The sequence below is a fragment of the Nyctereutes procyonoides genome, unplaced genomic scaffold (assembly GCF_905146905.1).
Source record: "Nyctereutes procyonoides isolate TBG_1078 unplaced genomic scaffold, NYPRO_anot_genome, whole genome shotgun sequence".
Classification (NCBI taxonomy): domain Eukaryota; kingdom Metazoa; phylum Chordata; class Mammalia; order Carnivora; family Canidae; genus Nyctereutes; species Nyctereutes procyonoides.
Genome location: NW_026575147.1, coordinates 18558311 through 18582946, shown reverse-complemented (window position 1 = coordinate 18582946; position 24636 = coordinate 18558311). Strand labels below are relative to the sequence as shown.

The window sequence follows — 24636 nt, the reverse complement described above, 5'->3', positions numbered from 1 at the left end:
CTCTTTTATCTTCAATCTTTTCTTCCTTGCTGGTTCTTTCCTTCAGTTTCAAGTCTCCTTCTGAAGAAAGTCTGTCCTTAGCCTTGAAGTTTCCCTATACTTGCCAATCCTCTATTTCACCCTTTGCAGCCAAACTTCTTGAAAGGAACTTACACTTACTATCACCTCTTTTTCACCTCCATTAATTCATCAACTGGCTGCAATTCAACTTTCATCCCATTCTCCTACCTGAAGAAAACTGCTTTCACTAATAATTGTAATGGCAATATCCATCAAACACCTGTTATGTACTAGGCACTGCCTGAAGCAGTATTAACTCATTTACTCCTCATGATAGCCCTATGAGGCAGGTATTATCGAAAAACCTCATTTTACAGATGAGGACATAGAAGTACTGAGAGGGTTAAGTAACTTAGTTAAGGCCACACAGCTAGTAAATGGGAGTTAGGATTCAAACCCAAGCACCACAGCCTATACTCTTAACCATTACTGTAATATGGTCACAAATTTTCCTCTGGTTGCAAAATTCAATATTTCTAATCCATTTGGAATTGATCTTTGTTTAATCTTTTGTGATACTATTTAAAATTATTTTCCTTTCTTAGCTTTTACACCATTTCCCTCAGTCATCCCCTTTACTTCTCTAGTTATTTTATTTTCTTGGTCTTTCTCTGCTCAGAATGAGCCAGAATCCTCCATCATTTCACTCTATGCATTTTCCATGGGTAATTCTGCCTATTTCCCCAGGTTCATCTAATGGCATTTAGCTAACGGTGCCTAAATTTTTAGATTCCTGGAGTTATTTCCAGGAGGACTAATAAGTCCATACCTTTCTCCTAAATTGCCAACTTATGTATCCAACTGCATATTGAACGTCACTTGGATGTGCATAACTCAAATTCAACATATCCCAACTTCGAATTACCCTCCTTCTTCTGCATAACCTATCCTAGAAAATGACATCATCAACCATCTAGTCACCAAAACAGAAAAATCTATACCACACTAGTCTCCGTTGTCTTTTACTTCCCCTTGAATACACTAGTTTGTTTTTGTTTGTTTGTTTTTTTTTGCCTCACGGCTTTATATGTGTCTTGTGCTGTTGCCATTGCTGGGTCTATCTTTGGTCTTGTTCTTTAAATCTCAGCTTAAAATACCTCCTCAGAAAGGCTGACTAGGCACTTGCATCTAATTTTACATCCTTATCTGCATTGTTGTCTATCACTGTAATCTGTTTGCTCCTTGATAATGATCACAATTGGCAATTATTTATCTATATATTTACTGTTCAATCTTTCCTACCGAAGGCTGTTTCAGGAGGGCAGAAACCAAGTTTGTTTTGTTTATGGCTGTATCTCCAGTACTTAAAGTAAAATTAGGTGTTCAAAAAATATTTGTGGAATGTTAAATGAATGACTAAATCCTCATCCGAATTCTGTTGATTCTACTTCCCACATACCTCTTTACATCCTCTTTATAGGAAGAAATCATGTCTTATTGATGTTTGTTTTTCTTACTGCCTGGCACATGGGAGATGTTCAGCAAATGTTTACAGATTGTAGGTATATAATTTTCATCTAGTAACAAAAAAGCCCAAGGGATTAATGCAGGTTATTAAACATAAGAAACTATGTCCCCTCTACTTTTATTCCCTTTAAGGTCATGTCCCTTTATTAAATATCTTTTCTTGGTCTAAAACTTTGAAGAAACTATTTATTTAATCCTAGCATTTCTATGAAGTTAAGGTCAATTGTTACTTGTTTTTCTAGCTAATAAATGGAAAGGCAGATGGATGAAGTGGCATACACTTAATTTTTATTATTTTTTGTGCACTTCATATACTTTCTTAGCCTCCCTTACTCTTTTCCACTATGGAATGCCTTCCAACATTCCTAGGTTCAGGCACTGCACAAGGAGTACTTTTACAGACATCTTTTCATTACAGGCAAGAATTAGGTCTTACTGTCTTTTTGTGGTCTCCACAGTAATAAGTAATACTGGTTGCTGGGATAGTCCTGGAAAAGCTCTAGGATGGCATGGTAAGCCTGGCTGCTTCTCATCCATTGCCTAAAACGTTGTTCCTACTTACTTCCCTTAGTCCAGTGAATTAGACACCAGATGCAAAATCGAAATGCTTATTTCCTGGAGCATAAAGGAAAGACTAAAACTAAAACTATCTCCTTGTTCTCCCCCCAACTGTCTTCTTTACAATATCTCTATAGAATTTGGAAAAAAAAAAGGACTAAGATAGAAAAAATGTGATGGTCTTCATCTTTCCTGAGGCTTGGTCTGGCTACACTGGTCACGTGAACTCACTGCTCACAAGGAAAAAGCTGAAGACAGACATCAGAGTCTTGTCTTTGGGCTGCACGTGTGTGCTATCATTGTAAACAGCTTTGGGGGCCTTTTATCATTCTTGTGCCTTGTTTCTGATATCACGAATTTGTCTCTCTTGGGTTTATTGAAATAGTTCATATTGAGAGCTATACTGTCAAGGCCTCTCTACTCCAAATCCTTCCCTAAATGGACATGTGCATGCTAATCATATTAGCAAACCCTAAATTCCTATCCAGAGTGTTACATTCTTAAACTCTTCTACTACCTTGGAGAGACTGAAATTGTTTTTTTCTTATTCACTGATTAAGTAAACATGCACTAAACATTTATGTGCGAGGTTCCACACTAGACACAGGGGATACAAAGACAAGATACAGATTTTGACCCCAAGTTCCTCATGGAGCTTGCGAGATAATTGTTACAGAAAAGGTAACAAGTAATATAATTGTTAGAGGTGAGAGAAGTACATTGAAGTGGGAACAATTAATATCTCCTAGTGATGGCCTAAAAGATCTTAAGAGGAATTGACAAGAGTTGAATATTGCAAGAATAGGCATTTTCTAGATAAACAAGAGGTGAAGGAATGTCCTAAAAGAACAGCTCTAGAAACTTCAAGTAATTCAGTAGGGCTGTAGGACAGACACAGAGAGAAAGACAGCAGTAGTCAGGTCATGGAAGATCTCGTAGACCATGCTAATAGTTTGAATGTTTCTGGTAACCTAGGGTTTAACTTTTTTTTCTTTTAAGATTTTATTTATTTATTCATGAGAGACACACAGAGAGAGAGAGAGAGAGAGAGAGAGAGAGAGAGAGAGAGAGAGAGGCAGAGACACAGGCAGAGGGAGAAGCAGGCTCCATGCAAGGAGCCCGATGTGGGACTCAATCCTGGGTCTCCAGGATCACACCCTGGGCTGCAGGCGGCACCAAACCGCTGTGCCACCGGGGCTGCCCGTGTTTAACTTTTTTGACCTTCTTAAATGTTATTTGAAATTTCATAATAGCTATTTCTAATTTAAAAATAGAATAGGAAAAAAAAAATAGAATAGGGACGTCTGGGTGGCTCAGCGGTTGAGCATCTGCCTTCAGCTCAGGGAGTGATCCCGGGGTCCCAGGATCGAGTCCCACATCGGGCTCCCTACAGGGAGCCTGCTTCTCCCTCTGCCTGTGTGTCTCTGCCTCTCTCTCTCTCTCTCTCTCTCTCATGATTAAATAAATAAAAATCTTAAAAAAAAAAGTTAGGATAGTGCATATGCTTTTTATTTATTTATTTAAAGATTTTATTTATTTATATGAGAGTGAGTGCGTGCGAGCACACAGACAAGCAGTGAGAAGGACAGATGGAGGAGCAGACTCCCCACTAAGCAGGGAGCCTTGAAACCAGGCTCGATCCCAGGACCCTGATATCATGACCTGAACCTAAGGCAGACGCTTAACCGACTAAGCCACCCAGAGACTCCTGCATATGCTTTTTAAAATTGTGCATTTTCTCTGATCCTCTTGCAGCATAATCTCAAAACCTCTTTTCATCAGATCCCTGCTTCAGGCAAGGAGTAGACACAAATGGATTCATGGTAGATTCTAGACACTTGTTTACTCAACATTCACTCTGATTCCTTTCTAGCATGGTCTTCTTGTATTACAGAATCTAGAAAGCCAAATATTCTTTCCCAGATTTCCTTGAAGCTAAGGTTCTGAATGTACCTGGGCTGTATCAAATTCACATGCCTAAGTGAGACCTCAAATGTAGAAGTTAATTAACATGGGAGTGTGGACAGCACTTGGGATCTGCGGTCACTGGAGCAGAGGTCCTCTATCTGATCCCTGATGTCACAGGTCCCCAGTGGCAGTGACAACTTCAGTGGGGTTTTTAACCAGTTGACTACTGTGGTATGATTGTATGTTACTCTTCACTATGCAGCATTTAAGTTTGATGTCCTGCTTTCCTAAAAATTCTATAAACTCCCTAATGCCTTGAAATAAATTTCTGATTTAAACTTGTTAGAGTAGATTCTGTTTTCTGCTATAAGAATCCTGATACAGCATGAGAGTAAAATGAATAGATGTATGTGTTTTTTTAAACCTCCAGTATTGGGGTGCCTGGGTGGCTCAGTCAGTTGAGCATCTGCCTTTGGCTTAGGTCATAATCCCAGGTCCTGGGATTGAGCCCCATGTTGGGCTCCCTGCTCAGGAGGGAGCCTACTTTTCCTTTTCCACCCTGATCCAGCTCTCTCTCACTATCTCTTTCTCTCTCAAATAAGTAAAATCTTAAAAAAAAAAAAAATCTCCAGTATCAAAGAACCATTATATTCCTTACAGATGGCATATATATCTATATCTATATTCACATATATATTTCTGAAGTAGTCCTGGAAGGGCTTTTAGCTGACACTTTACTATTCATGGTTTTTAGCACAGAAATTAGGGCTCTATGATTTGCTCTTGTATTTAAAGATATTTTTTTGAGTATTTATTTGTTTAAGTAATCTCTACCCCCAACGTGGGGCTCAAACTTATGACCCCAAGATCAAGAGTTGCACACCTTACCAACTGAGCCAGCCAGGTGCCCCTGCTCTTGTATTTAAAATGAACTTTTTTGTGTAAGGAGACATACTGATTCCTAGAAAGCTTTTCTTTATCTACTATTTTTATGTTTTATGTCACTACTTTTTCCCAAATTTTACATATACTCCCTAAAGACAACATTTATCATCACTTGAGCAGTGGTCATTTACCTTTTGGGTCACTGACTGCTTTGAGAGTCTTATAAAAGCTTATGGATACTTTAATTCCAAATAAACATACAAATATTTCCCCATAATTCTGCATACAATATCAGAAGTTTTAAGTTAAAGACAACTTCCCCTACCCCTTGCTCTCCTGAAGTTCATTCACTAACCTAAGGTCAAAACCGCCTGCTCTAAAATCACAGAAGTAGTTTCCAAAGCCAGCATTTGGTATTTCCTAGAATGAAGGGAAATTCAATTTAAAACCAGACTGTTGGGCAGCCTGGGTGGCTCGGCGGTTTAGCATCGCCTTCAGCCCAGGGCGTGATCCTGGAGACCCGGGATTGAGTGCCATGTCAGTCTCCCTGCATGGAGCCTGCTTCTCCGTCTGCCTGTGTCCTGCCTCTTTCTCTCTCTCTCTCACGAATGAATAAATAAAAAATCTTAAAAAACAAAACAAAACAACAACAAAAAACCACAACCAGACTGTTTTTAGAGAAATAACTTGCTATATGTGCCATAATCAGAAGTTTAAAAATAGTCATTATTTTTCAAAATTAGAAAATGATAAAAAAAATTATTTCCCCCTCCCCACCACATAGACATTTACCATGTTTTGGGCTGAGAATGGGAAATGGATCTCCTAGTTTCCAGAAGAAGTACATGAAGGTCAACCATAAGAGACAGGAGAAGAGTAATCGCTGTTTATGCACTAGGAAGGAAGAGAGAGACTGTGAGGTTAAATAGATATGTATTTCAGAGCTTGCTCTACTTACATACATGGAATCATGCTAACTAATATTTGACTGGCTTGTTCACTTGGCAAATGAGTGATGGAGTAATACAGATTTTAGAGAAAGCATCCTAATCACTGTAAGAGGAATTTGGCTGAAATTAAGATGGGGGTTGAGTTAAGGGGGATATTATAGTAGAAACAGAAGTATAGCTGTAGCAGCACCAATTACCTAACTATTCAACATTGATTTTATGCCAAACTTTTTAAGAGGCTGTGTGTGAGGCACCCCAAACAACAGTTGCTACTGAAAGTTACATAGAAATGGAGCTTTCCAAAGCCTCAATCCCCACAAATCCTCATTTCGATCTATGTGCTGACACGAGAGGGTAAAATACTCACGATTTTAAATACTCACATAGTCGGATGTTGCTCACAATAAAATAGCCAATGTAAAAAGGCACCATGAAAACCAGGATCAGAAGGATTACACACAGGTTCATTTTCCAGTGAAAATAACGGGAACTGAAATAAATATCAAAGAATATCAAAAGGAGGGGAAGAAGGCAGGAACTTTCCTTCTCTTCAGTTTTCTAAAAGATCTCTTGCTCTTTGAACTCAATACCGAATATATCCCATTCAATTAGTTAAGCAAGCTACCGTCTGATTGTTTATAGAGGTTAAAGAATATATTTTAGAGTTCTGAAACATATAGATGAACATCCTAACTTCCTAAGAATTTTACCTATCCAAATGAGAATGGTAATGCTCTAGTTATATTCATAGGCAGTGTATAATAACATAACAACATATACTATCAGTAGTAGAGTGACTATTGTTTCACTTACCACTGGGAGTCTCATAATTAAAAGAAAATAAATGTTAATAGTAATATGTACTATAAAGACTTAAATATTTCTTTTACATCATCATTTTTATTACTGCTTATAAACTGTATTTTATGAATTGATTAAAAAAAATTTTAGGGCTTTTTTTTTAGTGCTATACCTTTTATTCCCATGACTTACACACTCCCTAACTAGAAGTCTGTATCTCCCACTCCCCTTCACCCATTTTGCCCAACCCCCATCTGTGGATTTTTTTAAACAATTTTATTGAGATATAATTCACCTATTTAAGGTATAAATAATTCAATGGTTTTAATATATTCACAAAGTTGTGCAACCATCACCGAAATACGTTTTAGAGTATTTCATCACTCCATAGTGTATCAGTTCCCATTAGCTCTCCTTTTCTCCCAACTTCCTACACTAATCTATTTTCTATCACTATGGATTTGTCTATTCTGGACATTACAAGTTGTCTTATGTCTGCTTTCTTTCACTTAGCATGTTTCCAAGGTTCACCCATGCTATGGCATCTATTGATACTTCATTCCTATTTATGGCAAGATAATATTCATTCAATTGTATAGATATGCCACATCTTGTTTATCCATTCATTAGTTGCTGGACATTTGGATTGTTTCAATTTTAAGCTATCATAAACAGTGATGCTATGAATATTTGGGTACAAACTTTTGTGTGGACATGTTTCATTTCTGTCTAGGGATTTACCCAGGAGTGGAACTGCTGGGTCATGTGATAACTACTTAATTTTTTGAGGCCTGTCACTATTTCCCAGAGTGGCTGCACCATTTGACATTCTCCCCCGCAGTATAGGAGGGTTCCAAATTCTCCACAGCCTCGCCTACATTTGTTACTGTCTTTTTGATTATAGTCATCCTGGTGGGTATCAAGTGGTAGCTCATTGTGGTTTTGATTGCCACTTCCCTGCCAATGGCTAATGATGCTGAGCATCTTTCCATGTGTTTATTGGCCATCTGTTTTTTTAAAAAAAGATTGATTGATTGATTGATTGATTCATAAGAGAAAGAGAGAGAGAGAGAGGCAGAGACACAGGCAGAGGGAGAAGCAGGCTCCATTCAGGGAGCCCGATGTGGGACTCGATCCCGGAACTCCAGGATCACACCCTGGGCCAAATGCAGGCGTGCTAAACCGGTGAGCCACCCAGGGACCCGCTGGCCATCTGTATCTTGTTTGGAGGAATGCCAAGTCAGATCTTTTATCCATTTTTCAATGTGTTGTCTTTTTATTATTGAACTATTAAGAGTTCTTTATATATACTAGACAGATGTCTCTTATCGGATAAGTAATTTACAAAAATTTTTTCTCGTTCTTGGGGAATCTTCACTTTCTTGATGCTGTCTTTTGTATTTGCAGATTTTAAACTAACACGTGGGCCTTCAAAGAGTTAGGTAGTTAAGTGGCTTATGAGGATATATAAAATACAGGGTGATGAAATTAACTGTAAGAAAGTAGGAAAAGAAAGGAAAAACATGGGAAAAGATAGGTATAAAAGCAGGCCAGGCCTGATGACTATTATGAAAATGCACACCACAGAGTTCTAAAAACTTGATATGAGTGGATCATAAATTTAGCTTGAAGTTTCCAATGGTTGATGTGAAACAGAAAATCTGATCAGTCAAATGTAAGTGACAGTGCTATAGGAAAACCAATTGCTTCAAGGAAACATAATTATTAGTGATTTATTATTACTGAATTATTACCAAGACCATAATGAAATTTCTCCAAAGATTTCCTAAAGAGAATGTGAAGGCAATTAACAAGGTCTTCAACATTCTTTCAAGAGAAACATGAAAACGAGTTTCAGAGGGTAGTTTCTTATTGTTCCCCTCAAAATGGATGGGCAGGCATCATAAAACAAAGAGCTATTCATTAAAAGCTATGCTACGGAAAGCCAATACCATTTAGTCTAGATCTACTGACAACTTTTTACTCCTTTGGACTAACCCACTTTAGAGCATCTAGAGAAACAAATAGTTGCACACTCTCCAGGCAGCTGTACTTAGTATTTTAGCTAACCTTCTAAAAGATATGGGAGGTGGTGGATTTGAAATGACAAGTGTGACCCATATTGTCAATAAAAAGTGAACCACATGGGCAGCCTGGGTGGCTCAGTGGTTTGACGCCTGCCTTCGGCCCAGGGTGTGATCCTGGAGACCCAGGATCGAGTCCCATGTCAGGCTCCCTGCATGGAGCCTGCTTCTCCCTCTGCCTATGTCTGTGCCTCTCTGTGTCTCTCTCATGAATAAAAAAAAGAAAATCTTAAAAAAAAAAAAAAGTGAACCACATCTTTTAACTGTTTTTTGAGCTGAGAGTAAAACAACATTCTCCTAAGAAAATTAAGGACCCTAACAAGGTTATATATTTGAATAGAAGGCCATACCACTTCTGCTCAGAAGTGTCAAAAGAATACTCTTGATTCAGGCCACATTTCTTTTTTGAAAACTATTCTGAATGCAGTCAATGCACCAAAATAATACATGACCAAGGCCCATATTTCTGTCACAGTAGGGCCAAATGTTAGTATGAAGGAAATAGGTGTAACTGAATATGTCTTAGTCTATACAAACAGAAGCCCCCCAAAAGCACCCAAATAACAACCAGATTTCACCAATGCAACTTCCTATATTCTTTAAGATAAACTATTTAAGAAATATATATCAAAGTAACTGAGTGATGTGTCTTACTATATGAATTAATTATAAATGAGTTAAAAGTTGGAGACATCTCCTACCAAACACAATCTTGGTTGTAGAATATTTGAGCCATAGTCTTTTCTTTGGATACTTAGATAAGTGGTCAGCAAACTACGACCTACCAGACATCTGCTTTTATTTTACTTTTTTGACATCTGCCTTTTTTAAAAAAAAAAGATTTTATTTATTCATTAGAGAGAGAGAGAGAGAGGTAGATTTTATTTATTTATTCATGAGAGGCAGAGACACAGGCAGAGGGAGAAGCAGGCTCCATACAGGGAGCCTGATGTGGGACTCAATTCCGGGACTCCAGGATCACACCCTGGGCAGTCGCTAAACCACTGAACCACCTAACATTTGCTTTTATAAGTGAGATTTTACTGGAACAGAGCTGCACCTATTTGTTTATACATCACCCATGGCTGCTTTCACTCTACAACAGCATAGCTGAGTAGCTGTGATGGAAACTGTATAACCCACAAAGCCTCAAATGTTTATTATCTAGCCCTTTACTGAACTACTTGATGACCTCTGGTTAGAGAGCAAAGTTCCCAACTGTGATTTATTATTTGTAATTAGCAAGTTAAAGAATTTTGGTCTATTCTCATTAATGACATATGTCATTAGTCATATGACCTGTATCTTGCTTATCTAAAAAAGGTTTTGATTATTAAAGAACTAGTTTAATATAAGAGTCAGGACATACTTTGTATTAACATGCTATGAATTCTTGATTTATCCAATCAAGAGACATTAATGATCAACTCTGATTCTCAAATGAATCTGCGAATACAGTCTCTCCTTAAGTCACAAGTCTGAAGTAAGTTATACAGCTTAGCTCAGCACTGATTCCTGACTATAGAGTCAAATGCCACTTTATTAAAAGATTTTTCCATGCAGTGATAAAAACTACAAAGTCATCATAAAATAGCTGATATAATGCACACACAAACAATGGTCTTTAAAAACTCAAGTTTGGGGGATCCCTGGGTGGCTCAGCGATTTAGCACCTGCCTTCAGCCCAGGGCGTGATCCTGGAGTCCCGGGATCGAGTCCCGTGTCGGGTTCCCTGCATGGAGCCTGCTTCTCCCTCTGCCTGTGTCTCTGCCTTTCTCTCTCTCTCTCTACGTCTATCATGAATAAATAAATAAAATCTTAAAAAAACCCAAAAAAAACAAAAAAACTCAAGTTTCTAGTTTAACAAGCAAGAAATATTTTGGACAGGTTGTCTAATAAACAATAGGTCTGTTATTTGGAGGGGAATAGGAGTTGCTTTTAAAATATGCTTTAAAGAAGACTAAGTTGGGCAGCCCAGGTGGCGCAGCGGTTTGGCGCCACCTGCAGCCCTGGGCGTGATCCTGGAGACCCTGGATTGAGTCCCATGTCAGGCTCTCTGCATGGAGCCTGCTTCTCCCTCTGCCTGTGTCTCTGCCTCTCTCCCTCTCTCTGCATCTCTATGAATAAATAAATAAAATATTTTAAAAAGAATAATAAATAAATAAAGAAGACTAAGTTCAGACAGACTTGACCATGCCCCTGAAATCAACAAAGGTAACTTCAGTTAGTGAAAGCTGGGTTCAGACTTCAGAGAAGCCCAGACATAACTAACTTGGAGGAAGGGCCATTAGCAGGATTCAAAGAGTAGCCTGAGAAGAATAAAACTTCTAGGAATGAAGCCTGGAACCCAGGCTCTCACAGCCACAATCTCAACTCCTCAGAGCTATGGTTAGACCTTTTTTTTTTCTACTTCACAATCTGTGTCAAACCAGTTATTTGGTGACTGGGATACATATTTGCTATGATTTTTAGTTACTGAGATTAAACTAACACATGGATTTTTCAACAATGGAACTCAGGTTAAGGCTTCCACCTGATTGATCACACAGGTATCTTCACAAGAAGAGCTAATTAGTACTCACTCACCTGCTATTTAATACCTTTAAGATTTCAAAGATGATGAGCTCAAACATGGTGCAAGAGAATGCAAAAGTCACAGAGAAGATCACCTGTACCACATACTGACGTACCTATTAAAAGTCAAACAGAGAACACAAGTCATTTCCTTGCATGAAATATTTAATTGATAATCTGGTCACAAGTCAGAAAACTTAATGAAAAAATTCTCAAGTCATTGGAAATGAGGCCCTAATATAAACTTGCCTGGAGCTAAAAAGATAGATGGAAAAAAAAAAAGATAGATGGAAGTAGGTAGTATTTTTAAATTATGGGTCACTATTACCATCATCCTCTTGTGGATGAAACATTTAAAGCACAAGATGAAGTGACAGGGTCAGAAGCAGCACTCAGAATTCCTGATGCACACTGACATAAAAAGGACAGATTTATTACATATATATAGGTTTGTGCTAAAACAGTTTCTTCAATACTCTGCAGACCTCAAACCAGTTCTGGAACCTACCCCAGGGCGGGGGGTGGGGGTGGGGTGGGGGTGGTGGTGAGAGCTTAAAGTATCCAGCAGAGCAGAATCTCTAGAATCTTGGACTCTTTCAGACAACAAACCAAACTCCCTGGAGAGGTTTAATGGTGAACATCTAGAATGATCTAAAAGTAGTCTACAACCATTGAGATTATTATTACTAAGTGAGGATTAATTACGAAATGTCTAGTCTAGGTAGGTGTTTGTATGAATTTAAGGCTTTTTTAAAAAAGATATTTATTTATTTGAGAGCGAGAGAGAGCACCAGAGGGGGGAGAGAGAGAAGCAGATTCCCCGCTGAGCAGGGAGTCCAATGTGGTGCTTGATTCCAGGACCCTGGGATCATGACCTGAACTGAAGGCAGACGCTTAATGGACTGAGCTACCCAGGTACTCTTCTATGAACTCAAGGCTTAAGAACCAGGTTAGACTTAAGATTTTGGTATTAACTTAGGATGTAAGATTAGTCCTTAACATTGATGGTCAGATACCCAAATAAATGGGAACATTTAGGAGACACTGTAAGTGAAATTCTCTTCCAAAAAATAACTGTCTACTATACTGGTATTACTAAGGCATGTCAGTTTTGCTCCTGGGCTACATAGGATTTGCTTTTTTTTTTTTTAACATCAACTAAGCCTAATCATATTCTTCAACTTAAGAATTATATAGTACTCATTTGGCTAAAACTTCCTATCTTGGAAGTGATCATGACTTTCCTTGAACAGAGGCATTTTTCGTGTCCATTTTATTTTTATGTTTAAAGATCTATTTATTTTAGAGAGAGAGAGAAAGTGCACACACAAGAAGGGAGAGGGGCAGAGGGAGAAGAAGAGAGAATCTCAAGCAGACTCCATGCTGAGTGCAGAGCCCAACAGGGGGCTTGATCTCTTGACCCTGAGATCATAACCTGAGCCGAAACCAAGAGTTGGACACTCAACTGACTGAGCCACCCAGGTACCCCATTCATGCCCCTTTTACAACAATCTAAATTCATTTGGTAGACTCATAATCAAAATGATCTCCTCTTACCTCATAGTCCTTAAATAGTTGGCGCATAAAGAAAAGCCACCCAAATCCAAAGAAAAGTATCTGGAGAGAAAGAAGATAGAATATTAATACATATTATCTTTTGAGAAGTGCCCAATACAGACTATTTTAAGATAAAAGATCTGCTAATCAGACAGTTAACTTATTTCAGAGATTAAAGACCAGATCCACTTATATAAGATCTACTTATTAAAGTCCATAACACTGGAAGAAGATGTTAAAATGCTCTTCAAGTTTTGAAATTATCCATGTTTAAGAACATTGTTTTAAGTTAGGCAAAAATGAAAGTACATATTTTTTCCTGTAATCTTATGATTATCATTTTAGCTAGAGAAGCTAGCAAATCACAAAATGAGCCAGTGAAACTTGCTCTTTACATTAGATGTCTATATATATATATATATATATATATATATATATATATATATATATATTTTATTGTGGGTATGAAAGACAGGTTTTATTATCCCTGGTCAGATATCACAACACACAGACACAAACTCAAAGCATGCATTTACACTTTCTTTTTTTTTAATAATAAATTTATTTTTTATTGGTGTTCAATTTGCCAACATACAGAATAACACCCAGTGCTCATCCCATCAAGTGCCCCCCTCAGTGCCCGCCACCCAGTCACCCCCACCCCCCGCCCTCCTCCCCTTCCACCACCCCTAGTTCGTTTCCCAAAGTTAGGAGTCTTCCATGTTCTGTCTCCCTTTCTGATATTTCCTACCCATTTCTTCTCCCTTCCTCTCTATTCCCTTTCACTATTATTTATATTCCCCAAATGAATGAGAACATATAATGGTTGTCCTTCTCCGATTGACTTATTTCACTCAGCATAATACCCTCCAGTTCCATCCACGTTGAAGCAAATGGTGGGTATTTGTCGTTTCTAATGGCTGAGTAATATTCCATTGTATACATAAACCACATCTTCTTTATCCATTCATCTTTCGATGGACACCGAGTAGATGCCTATTTATATTTTTAAAAATAAAAACTTTATGGGAGTTAAAATTAAAAAAAAAAGGAAAGTGATAGAAAAGCAGATTTTTTTAAAAAAAGATTTTACTTATTCACTCAAGAGAGACACACAGAGAGAGGTACAGAAACACAGGCAGAGGGAGATGCAGGTTCCAATCCTAGGACCTTAGGATCACGACCTGAGCCGAAGGCAGATGCTCAATCATTGAGCCACCCAGGTGCCCCAAAACTGATTTTTTTAAATGTATTTCCTTTCACGGAACTTTCCTAGCTTCTCCAAAATCCTGCCTGATCCATATAAAATGGTTTCCTTCTCAGTGTAAAACCAAGAGATTGCAGGATCCCACTTTGTCAGTTTTGATTCAAGCTGGCATCAGAGATAGTAGCCACATGATGGCACTGTTCAGTGTTCTTAAAAGCTGGTTTGTTTTTTACTGGTGAGCAGAATCCTCTCTACAAGCACACACACTCTGACACAGCTCTTCTTTTCTTCTTTTTTGTTTTAAACAGTTTTGTTTTGTTTTAAATCTCTAAACCCTATGCAGGGCTCAAACTCACCAACTGGAGATCAAGAGTCAGATGCTCTACCAACTTAGCCAACCAGGTGCCCCATAACTCCCCTTTTCTTATACTGGTTGGGAACTTTCAGAATAAAATTCTTTTATGCCTTCCCATGAACTTTAGGAGGGAACTTTAGGAGGAAGCACAAACTCTTGAGCATGGTTTAGAAGACTCCTCTAGACTCTTGCTGTGTCCCTCCTGTCCATCAAACTCATATTTTCAGCCACATGGAACTGCCTATGGGTCTTCAGACACAATATTCTTTCACATAAAGAACTTTATGGACATTGTCCTCTGACAGGAACTTCTCTCCATTCCCTATTGGTCTTAACTTAATTACTACCTCTGGAAGGCCTTCTTTGACCTCTCAAAGATATGTCGCTCTTTTTATATAATCCTGTTCTATCCTGTATTTTCAAAGCACCTGCCACACAGTTTTGCAATGTACAATTTAAACACACTTTCTTAGACGTTAGATTGTAAACTCTGTGAGGACAAGGATATTTGAATGCTAATCTGTATTCTTAGCTCCTGCACAATGCCTGGCACATGGCAGGCTCTCCGTTAATGTTTGCTAACTAGGTAAATGGTCCACAGTGAAAGACGGTTTGTTCTTAAAGAACACTCAACTTCAATTTTTTTAGTGATAACTTACATGTGCTGTGCTAAATGCTGGGGATACAAAGATGAGTAAGATAGTCACCATCCTCAAGGGGCATGTGACAATGCACCAAGAACAGACAGTATTGTGGAAGGTTTTCACAGTGCATTGCAAAGATCAGTTACAAATGTACAAATCCCAGTATTTGGAAAATGATACTTTTCTAAATGAAGGAAAAAATTCTAGGGAAAAAAGAAAAAGAAAATGTGATATCAAATGAGAAGACAACTCAACAAGCAAAAAAAAAAGTATACTGCTATGAATGAATGACTTAGGTACAATTCACAAAATAAATTCATTTATTGGTATAGCATCACCACGAACCTACACTACACATTTGGATGTATTCAAATGCTTTGTATTTCACAAATAAACCTTTTTAATTTTGTTATTCATTTTTCACATTTCATTATGCCCTTTTAAATGAATGTTCCATTTTATTTTTTGGGAGCTTATCTTTTACATAAAATTTCCTTATGGCCAATTAGTTGTGGTGAAGGTGCTTTCAGGGAAACTGAACTGATGATGTTAATAATTTACTCTGATTAGCAGCAACTATCCTTTATTGACCATTTACTATATTCCAAGAACTCTAAATACTTAGCACTATAATCTCACTAAATCATAAAATCTAAAGTATGTGTGATTATCCTCATTTCAGAGAAAACTGAGGTTTAGAGAAGTGAATTCATTGATAATAATTGTCAAAATCAGGATCAAATCTGAAGTCTGTATGGCTGATTCCAAAGCTTCTGCTTTTAAGCATTTTACATAAGTTATGCTAAAGATCAAAGGTACAGATAGAGAGGACAACCTTAAAGACTAAGGGGCACTTTATTTTCTGACAGGGGAGGAAGGCAGCTGGGAACGGTGGCAGACATATATAACTGCTTAGACTAAGACCTAGAACGTAGTGACAACATCTTTTGTCCTCACTTTTACTGATATGGTAGGAGCCAAGGTCATCTGCTAAGAGTTCAAGAGATGAGGATGGAAAAGGGGGCTTTGAGCACAGTGATAAAGATTCAGAGAAATTATGAGGGGAATGGAACAAACACCTGATTGTTTCAAGAAAAACAAATGAAGTCTGAAATATTTATTTAATTAATTTTATTTCTTTAAGTAGGCTCTATGTCTAGCATAGAGCTCAAACTCATGACCCTGAGATCAGCAGATGCATGCCCTACTAAGTCAGCCAGGTGTCCCCAGTCTTATTTTATTTACTTATTTATTTTATTTTATTTTTTAAAGTTTTATTTAATGGGCACCTGGGTGGCTCAGTCAGTTAAGGAACTGCCTTAGGCTCAAGTCATGATCCTAGGGTCCTGGGATCAAACCCTGCATTGGGCTCCCTCTCCTGCTCCCCCTGCTTGTGCTCTCTTGCTCTGTCAAATCAACAAAATCTTTTTTTTTTTTTTAAATAAGGTTTTATTTAAGTAATCTCCACACGCAATGTGGGGCTCAAACTCACAACTCTGAGATCAAGAGTCACATGCTTTATGATGAAGCCAGGCAGGCGCCCCACAGACTTCATTTAAAATAAATCTTTGAGTTCACACAAAGTAGGAAAAATGAGGAAGAGGGGTTTCTAACGTAACTAACTGTTTATCTAATATTTACTGGGCCTCTGCATATCAGCAGCTGATTTTTTTTTTTAAGATTTTATTTATTTATTCATGAGAGACACACAGAGAGAGAGGCAGAGACACAGGCAGAGGGAGAAGCAGGTTCCATGCAGGGAGCCTGATGTGGCCCTCGATTCCGGGACTCCTGGATCATGCCCTGGGCCGAAGGCAGGCGCTAAACCACTGAGCCACCCAAGGATCCCCTCAGCAGCTGATTTAGATGCTGGGGAATACAGCAGAGAACAAGAAAGAGAATAATCTGGACCGCATGCAGTTTACATCAAACAGACATAAATAATAGTGATAGAGGCTAAAAAAATAAAACAAGAAAATGAGATTGAAGGTGGCTGGAATGGGTGCTACTGTGTTGGGGGTAGGTCAGGACAAACCTCTCTAAACTGACATTTTTACTGATACCAAAATAATGATGAAGTAGCTACACAAATATATGGGCAGAGAATAGTCAACACAAATGATTCTTTGGGTCTTAATTCCTCATTTGTAAAGAGTATTAAAAATTTGGGAAATCTCTGGTTGGCTCAGTGGTTTAGCACCTGTCTTCGGCCCAGGGTATGATCCTGAGTCCCGGGACCGAGTCCCACATCAGGTTCCCTGCATGGAGCCTGCTTCTCCCTTGCCTGTCTTTGCCTCTCTCTCTCTCTCTCTCTCTCTCTCTCTCTCTCTCTCTGTGTGTGTGTGTTTCATGAATAAATAAATAAAATTTAAAAAAATTAATATTGTGTGTGAAAGCACATATGAAAGTTATAGTAATGTAAAAAAATCAGAAAGCCACTTGTTTTTTTGCATCAACTTATCAATTATATCCATGTTAAAAAAATCTTAGAGGCTATAATGCAATGCCAATCTCCTCATTCACATTCTTGTTAAAAATTGAGTGAAGGGGATCCCTGGGTGGCTCAGCGGTTTAGCACCTGCCTTCAGCCCAGGGTGTGATCCTGGAGTCCCGGGATCGAGTCCCACATCAGGCTTCCTGCATGGAGCCTGCTTCTCCCTCTGCCTGTGTCTCTGCCTCTCTCTCTCATGAATAAATAAATAAAATCTTAAAAAAAAAAAAAACTGAGTGAAAAAATAAAACTACTGAAATATTGTCATTTTTCTTGAGGTGGTAGTTGGGCTAAAAACAAACCTGAATTGTCAGAAAGGGCAATTAGCCTTGAAAAAATTAGAAAAGACTAAGAAAAGTTAGAAAAGCAAGAGAATTATGAGTCCAGATTTTTGTGTGTTAATACATTTGAATATTATGAGCCAATAAAAACAATTCTGAAAACTATATTAAGGGTAAAACTTAAAAGTTATCTTATTAGAGTGTTCCTTGTTTCATACTTTCTAAAAATGCCGTAATTAAAGTTTTTCAAGAGACACGGACAGTGCTTTGTTCCAAAGACGGAAGCATTTGGATGAAGGAATATGAAAACTGGGTCAAAGATTTAGTTTCATTTGAACAGTTCAAGATGAACTGTTTCTGTCATTTGCCGCTTGAAAAAAAGAGCAAGAAAATATACTCAACTACTGGGTGAGTGGGGAAAAAAAATTAATGATTAGATAATCTGAGCTTCTACAAATATTAACAGTTGGCCAGCAAATAATTGTGTTTAGTACTTGTACTTAAGGGGGGGGGGCAGAATTAAGGCTTGGATAGAACAGGACATCAAAAAATAAATTCATAATTACATAAGTATTAGTGCTACAGTAAAAGCTGTGAAGAAAAAAAAAAAAAACCCAGAGTAGCTCAACACTGAAAACCAGTAAAAGCAAGAGACTTCTACCCTATGACCCAGCAATGGCACTACTAGGGATTTATCCACAGGATACAAATATAGTGATTCGAAGGGGCACCTGTACTCCAATGTTTATAGTAGCAATGTTCACAACACCCAAACTATGGAAAGAGCCCAGATGTCCATCAACAGATGAATGGATAAAGATGTGATACACACACACACACACACACACACACACACACTGGAATATTACTCAGCCATAAAAAACGAATACTTACTATTTGCAATGACATGGATGGAACTAGAGGGTATAATGTTAAGCAAAATAAGTCAAACAGAGAAAGACACTTATATGATTTCACGCATATGTGGAATTTAAGAAAACAGAGGATCATAGGGAAAGGAAGGGAAAAATAAGAGGAAATCAGAGATGGAGACAAACCATAAGGGACTATTTTTTTTTAATTTATTTATTTATGATAGTCACAGAGAGAGAGAGAGGCAGAGACAGAGGCAGAGGGAGAAGCAGGCTCCATGCACCAGGAGCCCGACGTGGGATTCGATCCCGGATCTCCAGGATGGCGCCCTGGGCCAAAGGCAGGCGCCAAACCGCTGCGCCACCCAGGGATCCCCATAAGGGACTATTAACCATAGGAAACAAACTGAGGGTTACTGGAGGGGAGATGGGAGGGATGGGGTACTGGGTGACGGGCATTAAGGAGGGCACGTGATATAATGAGCACTGGATGTTATATGCAACTGATAAAACACTTAACTCTACCTCTGAAACTAATAATACACTCTACGTAAATTCACTGAACTTAAATTTTTAAAAAAGCAAGAGGCTTCCTGAACAAAGCTTCTATGGAACGAGCAGTTAGTGTTTATTTGGTTTTGTACCCACAAGAGTTTTTATACGACGGTGGATAAAAGTCGGCTGACTGCAGGAATGAATGAAGGTGCCCACTGGGTAAGAAAGGAGGGTCAAGAAAAAGATCCGAACAGCATGGGCAGCAGAAAAAGGACGAAAGGATGCGGTGTTGGTGCACAAACCAAACCTTGCAGTACTTTAAAGATCTCCGAGCTGACCACAGCAAAGTCCTGCCAATCTGGACTGAGAATTTGCCCAGTAACCAGTAAGGTGCCCACGTGTCCCCGGGAGCCAGCTCCGATTGGCGTGCTGCGTACTCCGCGCCCGGAACCACTCTTCCCGGGTCAGCGGCGCGGTCCACAAGCTTGGGGGCGCTTCGGGGACCGCTCTCTTTTCGAGGCAGCGGCTCTGAGCACCGAGGCGCCGTGACTGTCCCCAAAGTGGACGAGAGAGCGGGGAGCTAGAGGCGGGGTGAGGGCGCGGCCGGCCGCTATGAGGGCAGGTCCCACACTCTCCCCGCGCTCTGGAAGCCGATGAGGCACAGGCAGGCCTAGGCGGCGGACGAGAAGGGCGAGACAGACCCTGGGTCAGCCGGCATCTCCAAAACCCCGAGGAGACCATTCACGGAAGAGGGGCTGAGGGGTTCTGGGGAGGGCGGCAGTAGCTCACCTGAGAGGTGATCATGATGCTGGAGTCGATCAGGAAACTCATGGCGAAGTGTAGGGAAGGCTTGTGCCTCCAGTTTCCGCCCCCCGGGGCCACAGCAAGCTGGGGTCGCAGGCCCTCTCACAAGGGAGGCCTTCGCCCCCGGGCCACCGCCGGGACTGCGGCGGGCCAGCCCGACGCCATCAAGCGGCGCCCCAGTTAGCCAATCGGCGGCTCCATCTGGCACTTCCCGCCCCGGGCTAGGAGTGGGCGGGGCGAGCGCGAGGCTCCCGCCCCCAGGGCTTCGGGGCGGGGCCAAGGAAGGTCGTCCTGGAGGCGGGGCTTAACAAAGGGCGGCCTGGCTAAAACGCGCGGGCTGGAATTCGCTGGTCCGAAAGTCCCCGAGCTGATGTAACGCCCTGATGTAATGCCCGGTAGCTTTTCATTTCTGGGGCCGAAGGTGGTGGAGCCTGAGCTAACATCTAAAGTGGTAATTCCATTGTGTAGTGATCATGCCTAGTAAGATGAAGTTAATGATTATTATTGCGAGCTAAACCGTGATTAAGTCACTGTGCTTTGAATGTTACGACTTCTACCTGGCGACACACAAACAACTGCTTAATTACAGGTGAGGAAGAGTGGAAAGGCGGATGATATTTTTAGCAAATTTAGCTAACCAAGTAAATTTCTGATATCATAACCAAAAAAAGCACACCATCTATAACAAGAGAGTGATAAATCTCATTGTAGTTGGTACCCATCAGCCCACACTCGGACTACTGCACTCTTCGTACTACACTTAAGAGGCACAGAGATGTACTGGAGCATGCTCAGAGTTGAGCCACCAGATGAGGACCCATGGAAGGAGCTGAAGTAAGGAGACTCAGGAACATGGTAGTTGTCTTTGAAAGAATGGGTAGAATTGATATGGCCCCTGGAGGTATATGTAAGACAAAGGACTGGATGTTAAATGAAGCTAGCTTTAATTTAAAACAAGGAATAATTCTTTAAGGGTCTGAAGATGAATTATTTTAGGAAATAGTTCCCCCTCCCTTGGAGTTGCACAAATATAGACTGAATCACTACTTCATGCATCGGAGGCTACTCATTGCATGAAGGCTTAATGCACTCAGTGCACAGCAGTGAGGCTTACCCTTTTGCTCTAAGGCTCTAGCTAGTCCTGTAGTTCCTATAGTCTCATAGCACTAGCAGAGAGCAATGACCCAGTGTGGGAGCAGCTGCAGCCCGTACCCGGAAGCATAGACTTGAGTACACTGGCACTGAGGGCTGGAGTGTTTAGACTACTGCAATCTGAGTAATTTGAGACTTACAAATGTATTACACACGAGGGAAGGTGTCTCTCTTTCTTAGAATTGAATTGCCATACTAAACTGCCCAAACTACCTGTCAGATGTTTAGATAGAAGGCTAGGAAGCCATGGAGGTAGCCCTACTATGGGAGAGTCAAACCAGAGAACTCTGTGTCCCTGGCTACATCTATCAGGGATGCAGGTAGATGCTCACACAGGTGCTACTGCTTAGGCATTCACCTACACATAATGAATTAGAATCTCATCTAACTGAGATTCAAGGCTGTGTGATAGTGCAGAATTCTGGGAAAGCATATCGAGGCAGTTTACCTTGGTGGCTTACTGGGATGCATGGTGGGGATCAGGGTCTCAGTGAACTTGGCATAGCAGAGAAAAGGTATGCAGTCCCACTGGCCCCAGCTCTGTGCAAAGCTTTGAATGGCACCATTCAGGATTTTCCCTACTGTAACACCTGTCTCCAGGTCAAGGCCAGGCCCCGGTGACCCAAAGAACTACTACCCCTTGCTTTTGGTTGCAGAATGTGCCTAGAAACCTTTACACTAGATTTATGTCCAACTGACTCACCTTTCAAAACACAGGGAGGGATGGCTGAAACTGAGAGCCAGTCTTGCTTTTTTGTCCTCACCTTAGCTTCTCTTTTGTATCAGAGCTATTACCAACTCCCATGACCAACAATGGCCTCTAAAAGGAAAGAGATCCCTCCTCTCAATTCCTTGAGACCAAGTGCACAAACCCTTCCCTTAAATCTCTGTAACCCAGGAAAGTCTAAGGTATAGCATTTAACAATAAAACTTTGCTAGTCATATGTTGCAAGACTATGGCAGTTATTTTATCACATAGAATAATATTTATGATGGTGATAATAGCTAATATTTACCAAGTGCTTATTATGTGCCAGATATTATTCTTAGATCTTGGCATACAGTAAGTCATTAACTCCCTTAGTCCTGGACTTGCCTCTCTATATGGTAGACAAGATTGTTCTGTTTCTTTTAGAAGCATATTGAGCACATTGTCACTCCTTGGATTCCAGGCCTAGGTGAATGAGGCTCAGACAGAGAAAGCTCCCTTTTCTTACTATTTCCAAGTCCTCTTTTATTACCCTAGAATCTTTCTCTTTTCAGGATTTGACATCAAAATATCCATTTTCTTCACAGAAACCCTCACCTCTATGAACAGGGCGGGATCATGCCCTATCTTCACAACAGACAAGAATGTGAAAACAGAGCTGGTCGTCAGCAGCACACAAACAATAGCAGGGGTTGTTTTCTTATATTTCTAACATTGGTAGGATTATGTCTTTATACTTGCAAATCAAAATTTGTCTAGATTTTTTTCCCCTGGGACATGATGAATTCCTTCCAATTTATGATTTCGGGTCTTTTATCAGACTTTCTAAGGAAGCTTTCTCTCATTATATCTTTGATGGTTATGGTTCCCTTGTCCTCAGGAGGATCCATATTTATGTGTTGGATTTCTATGGCCTTCTCTCCATGTCTGTTATCTCCTCTGTGATAATTTTCATCCTTTTGTTCCTCCTCTTGGCATTCTGGAAAATTACTGATGTCAATTGTTTACAGTACTGATTTGGGTTTATGTGTTGCTAATTCTGCTCTTTATTCTTAAATTCTGCTGTGGCTTTGCTTACTAACCCTCCCAATCCTTTTCCAACTCAGTCTACTATCTTATTATCTTCTGTTTCATTTCTTGCTTTACAGAGTCCATATTTTTTTTAAATTTTTTGAGTGCACAAAACAGATTTTAAGCCTACTTTTGTTTTTTAAGTAAATATCTTTTGAAATTATGCTACTCTTTTACTTTTGGTATTCTCTGTTTTCTCTAGGTTGTTAGCTGTCTCTTTGTTGTTATTTTCCTTGTCTCTTACTCATATGTAAAGATGAGAGTCTCATCTGTCCCAGGATATGTGTGGAACCTAATTAGACACAGTAATTAGCTCAACGGAGTTTTTAGAAAGACTACTGGATAAATGAGGATCTAAAAAACATTTAAAGGGAAGACAATTAGTATGCAATTCAAGAATAATGCAGAGTTGTCCTAGAAATTATGGCTTCAGTCTGATACAATTGTGAAAAAAGAAGTTGAGGAAAGTTGAGGTTCTGATCTGAGAGACATTACAGATATTCATATTTGTTGTAATGCTATAAGAACATCTCTTGTCATTGTGTCTGGCTTAAAGACACGATTGAGGATTTTTAGGTTACATTATATTTGTTCCATTAATTTCTGGAGTGATTTGTAAGTGGTTCAACTCACATTTGTTTGATCTCATCCACTTTCTGTTGGTTTTTTAGTCTAACCCAATTCTGGAGGTGCCTTGTTCTTTCTTCAATCTATAGTCCCAGCCACCTGTAGAGATGATAACTGTAGCAAGTGAGAAAAATATAAAAATATACCTGGAAAACCTGAATGAATTAGAAAAACTGACCAGTTTTCAGGAAAGCTGAGTGTTACAGAAAACAAGCTAGAGGTGGGGAAAGCCTCTCAAAACTCTGTTCTGGCCAAAAGAGTCATGACCGCACACTATTCTTAGCTAAAAGCTCCCCTCATGGTGGCAACTGCATAGCAATCAATTTGGATTAGCATTATTCAAATCCTGCCTACTTCCAAGAGCATTTGAAGCAGATTAAAACACATATGTACAATGAAATCATTAAAACAAAGAAAAAGGAGTAATATTTGATGTCTTTACCTCAAATCCTGCTCCTTGATAGTTCATTCTTTCCATGGGAGTTGGACGGTCTGAGGGAAAGTGGCCAGTAGAATATGATGGAAGTAATTACTGGTATGTGCCTTCTAAGGTTAGATCTTAAAAGACATGGAAACTTTTCCTTGATCTCTTGGATCAATTGCTCTAGGGGAAAGCAGCCACCAGCTCACGAGACCCTCAAACAGACCCAAGGGCAACCGACCTGCCAGCACTAACTTGCTAGTCATGTACCCATGTGAGTGAGTCGATCCTATCACCCCAGGTGCAGGCCCTTGTCAATATCTGACTACAACCTTATTGAGAGACCTCAAGCTGCTCCAGAATTCCTGACCCATAGAAACTGTGAGTGATGATAAAAGCTGATTGTTGTTTTAAGCCATTAATTTCTGGAGTGATTTGTTACTCAACAATAAATAGCTAATACATCAATAATCACAGGTGACATTTTTACTAGATATTTACATGGCATAGCCTGGAGCTCTAACCTTGTACCTTTGATTTTCATTTCTTCACCATTCACTGTTCAACTGGTTAGTCAAAGCAACAGTAAATTTTAGTTTTTTGTTAAAACCACATCTAATCTCAGTTTCTTTAAATAGATAAGGTATTTGCTAGATCCTATAA

At 39.6% G+C, this 24636-nt stretch overlaps 1 protein-coding gene across 2 annotated transcripts in view; it reads right to left on the bottom strand.

The window, feature by feature from the left end:
* GPR89A (G protein-coupled receptor 89A) overlaps positions 1-20198 on the bottom strand; it is a 60322-nt gene extending 40124 nt beyond the window's left edge. The window contains exons 1-5 of one of the 2 annotated variants that reach the window (XM_055312317.1): positions 19979-20198; positions 12845-12904; positions 11300-11403; positions 6212-6318; positions 5671-5772 (exon numbers count right to left, since the gene is read on the bottom strand). In XM_055312317.1, coding sequence (XP_055168292.1) covers positions 5671-5772; positions 6212-6318; positions 11300-11403; positions 12845-12904; positions 19979-20020 — 415 coding nt within the window. In that variant the 5' untranslated portion in view covers positions 20021-20198. The remainder of the gene's footprint in view (positions 1-5670; positions 5773-6211; positions 6319-11299; positions 11404-12844; positions 12905-19978) is intronic. The other variant, XM_055312318.1, reaches the window with a different exon arrangement.
* Between the last annotated feature and the right edge of the window lie 4438 nt (positions 20199-24636).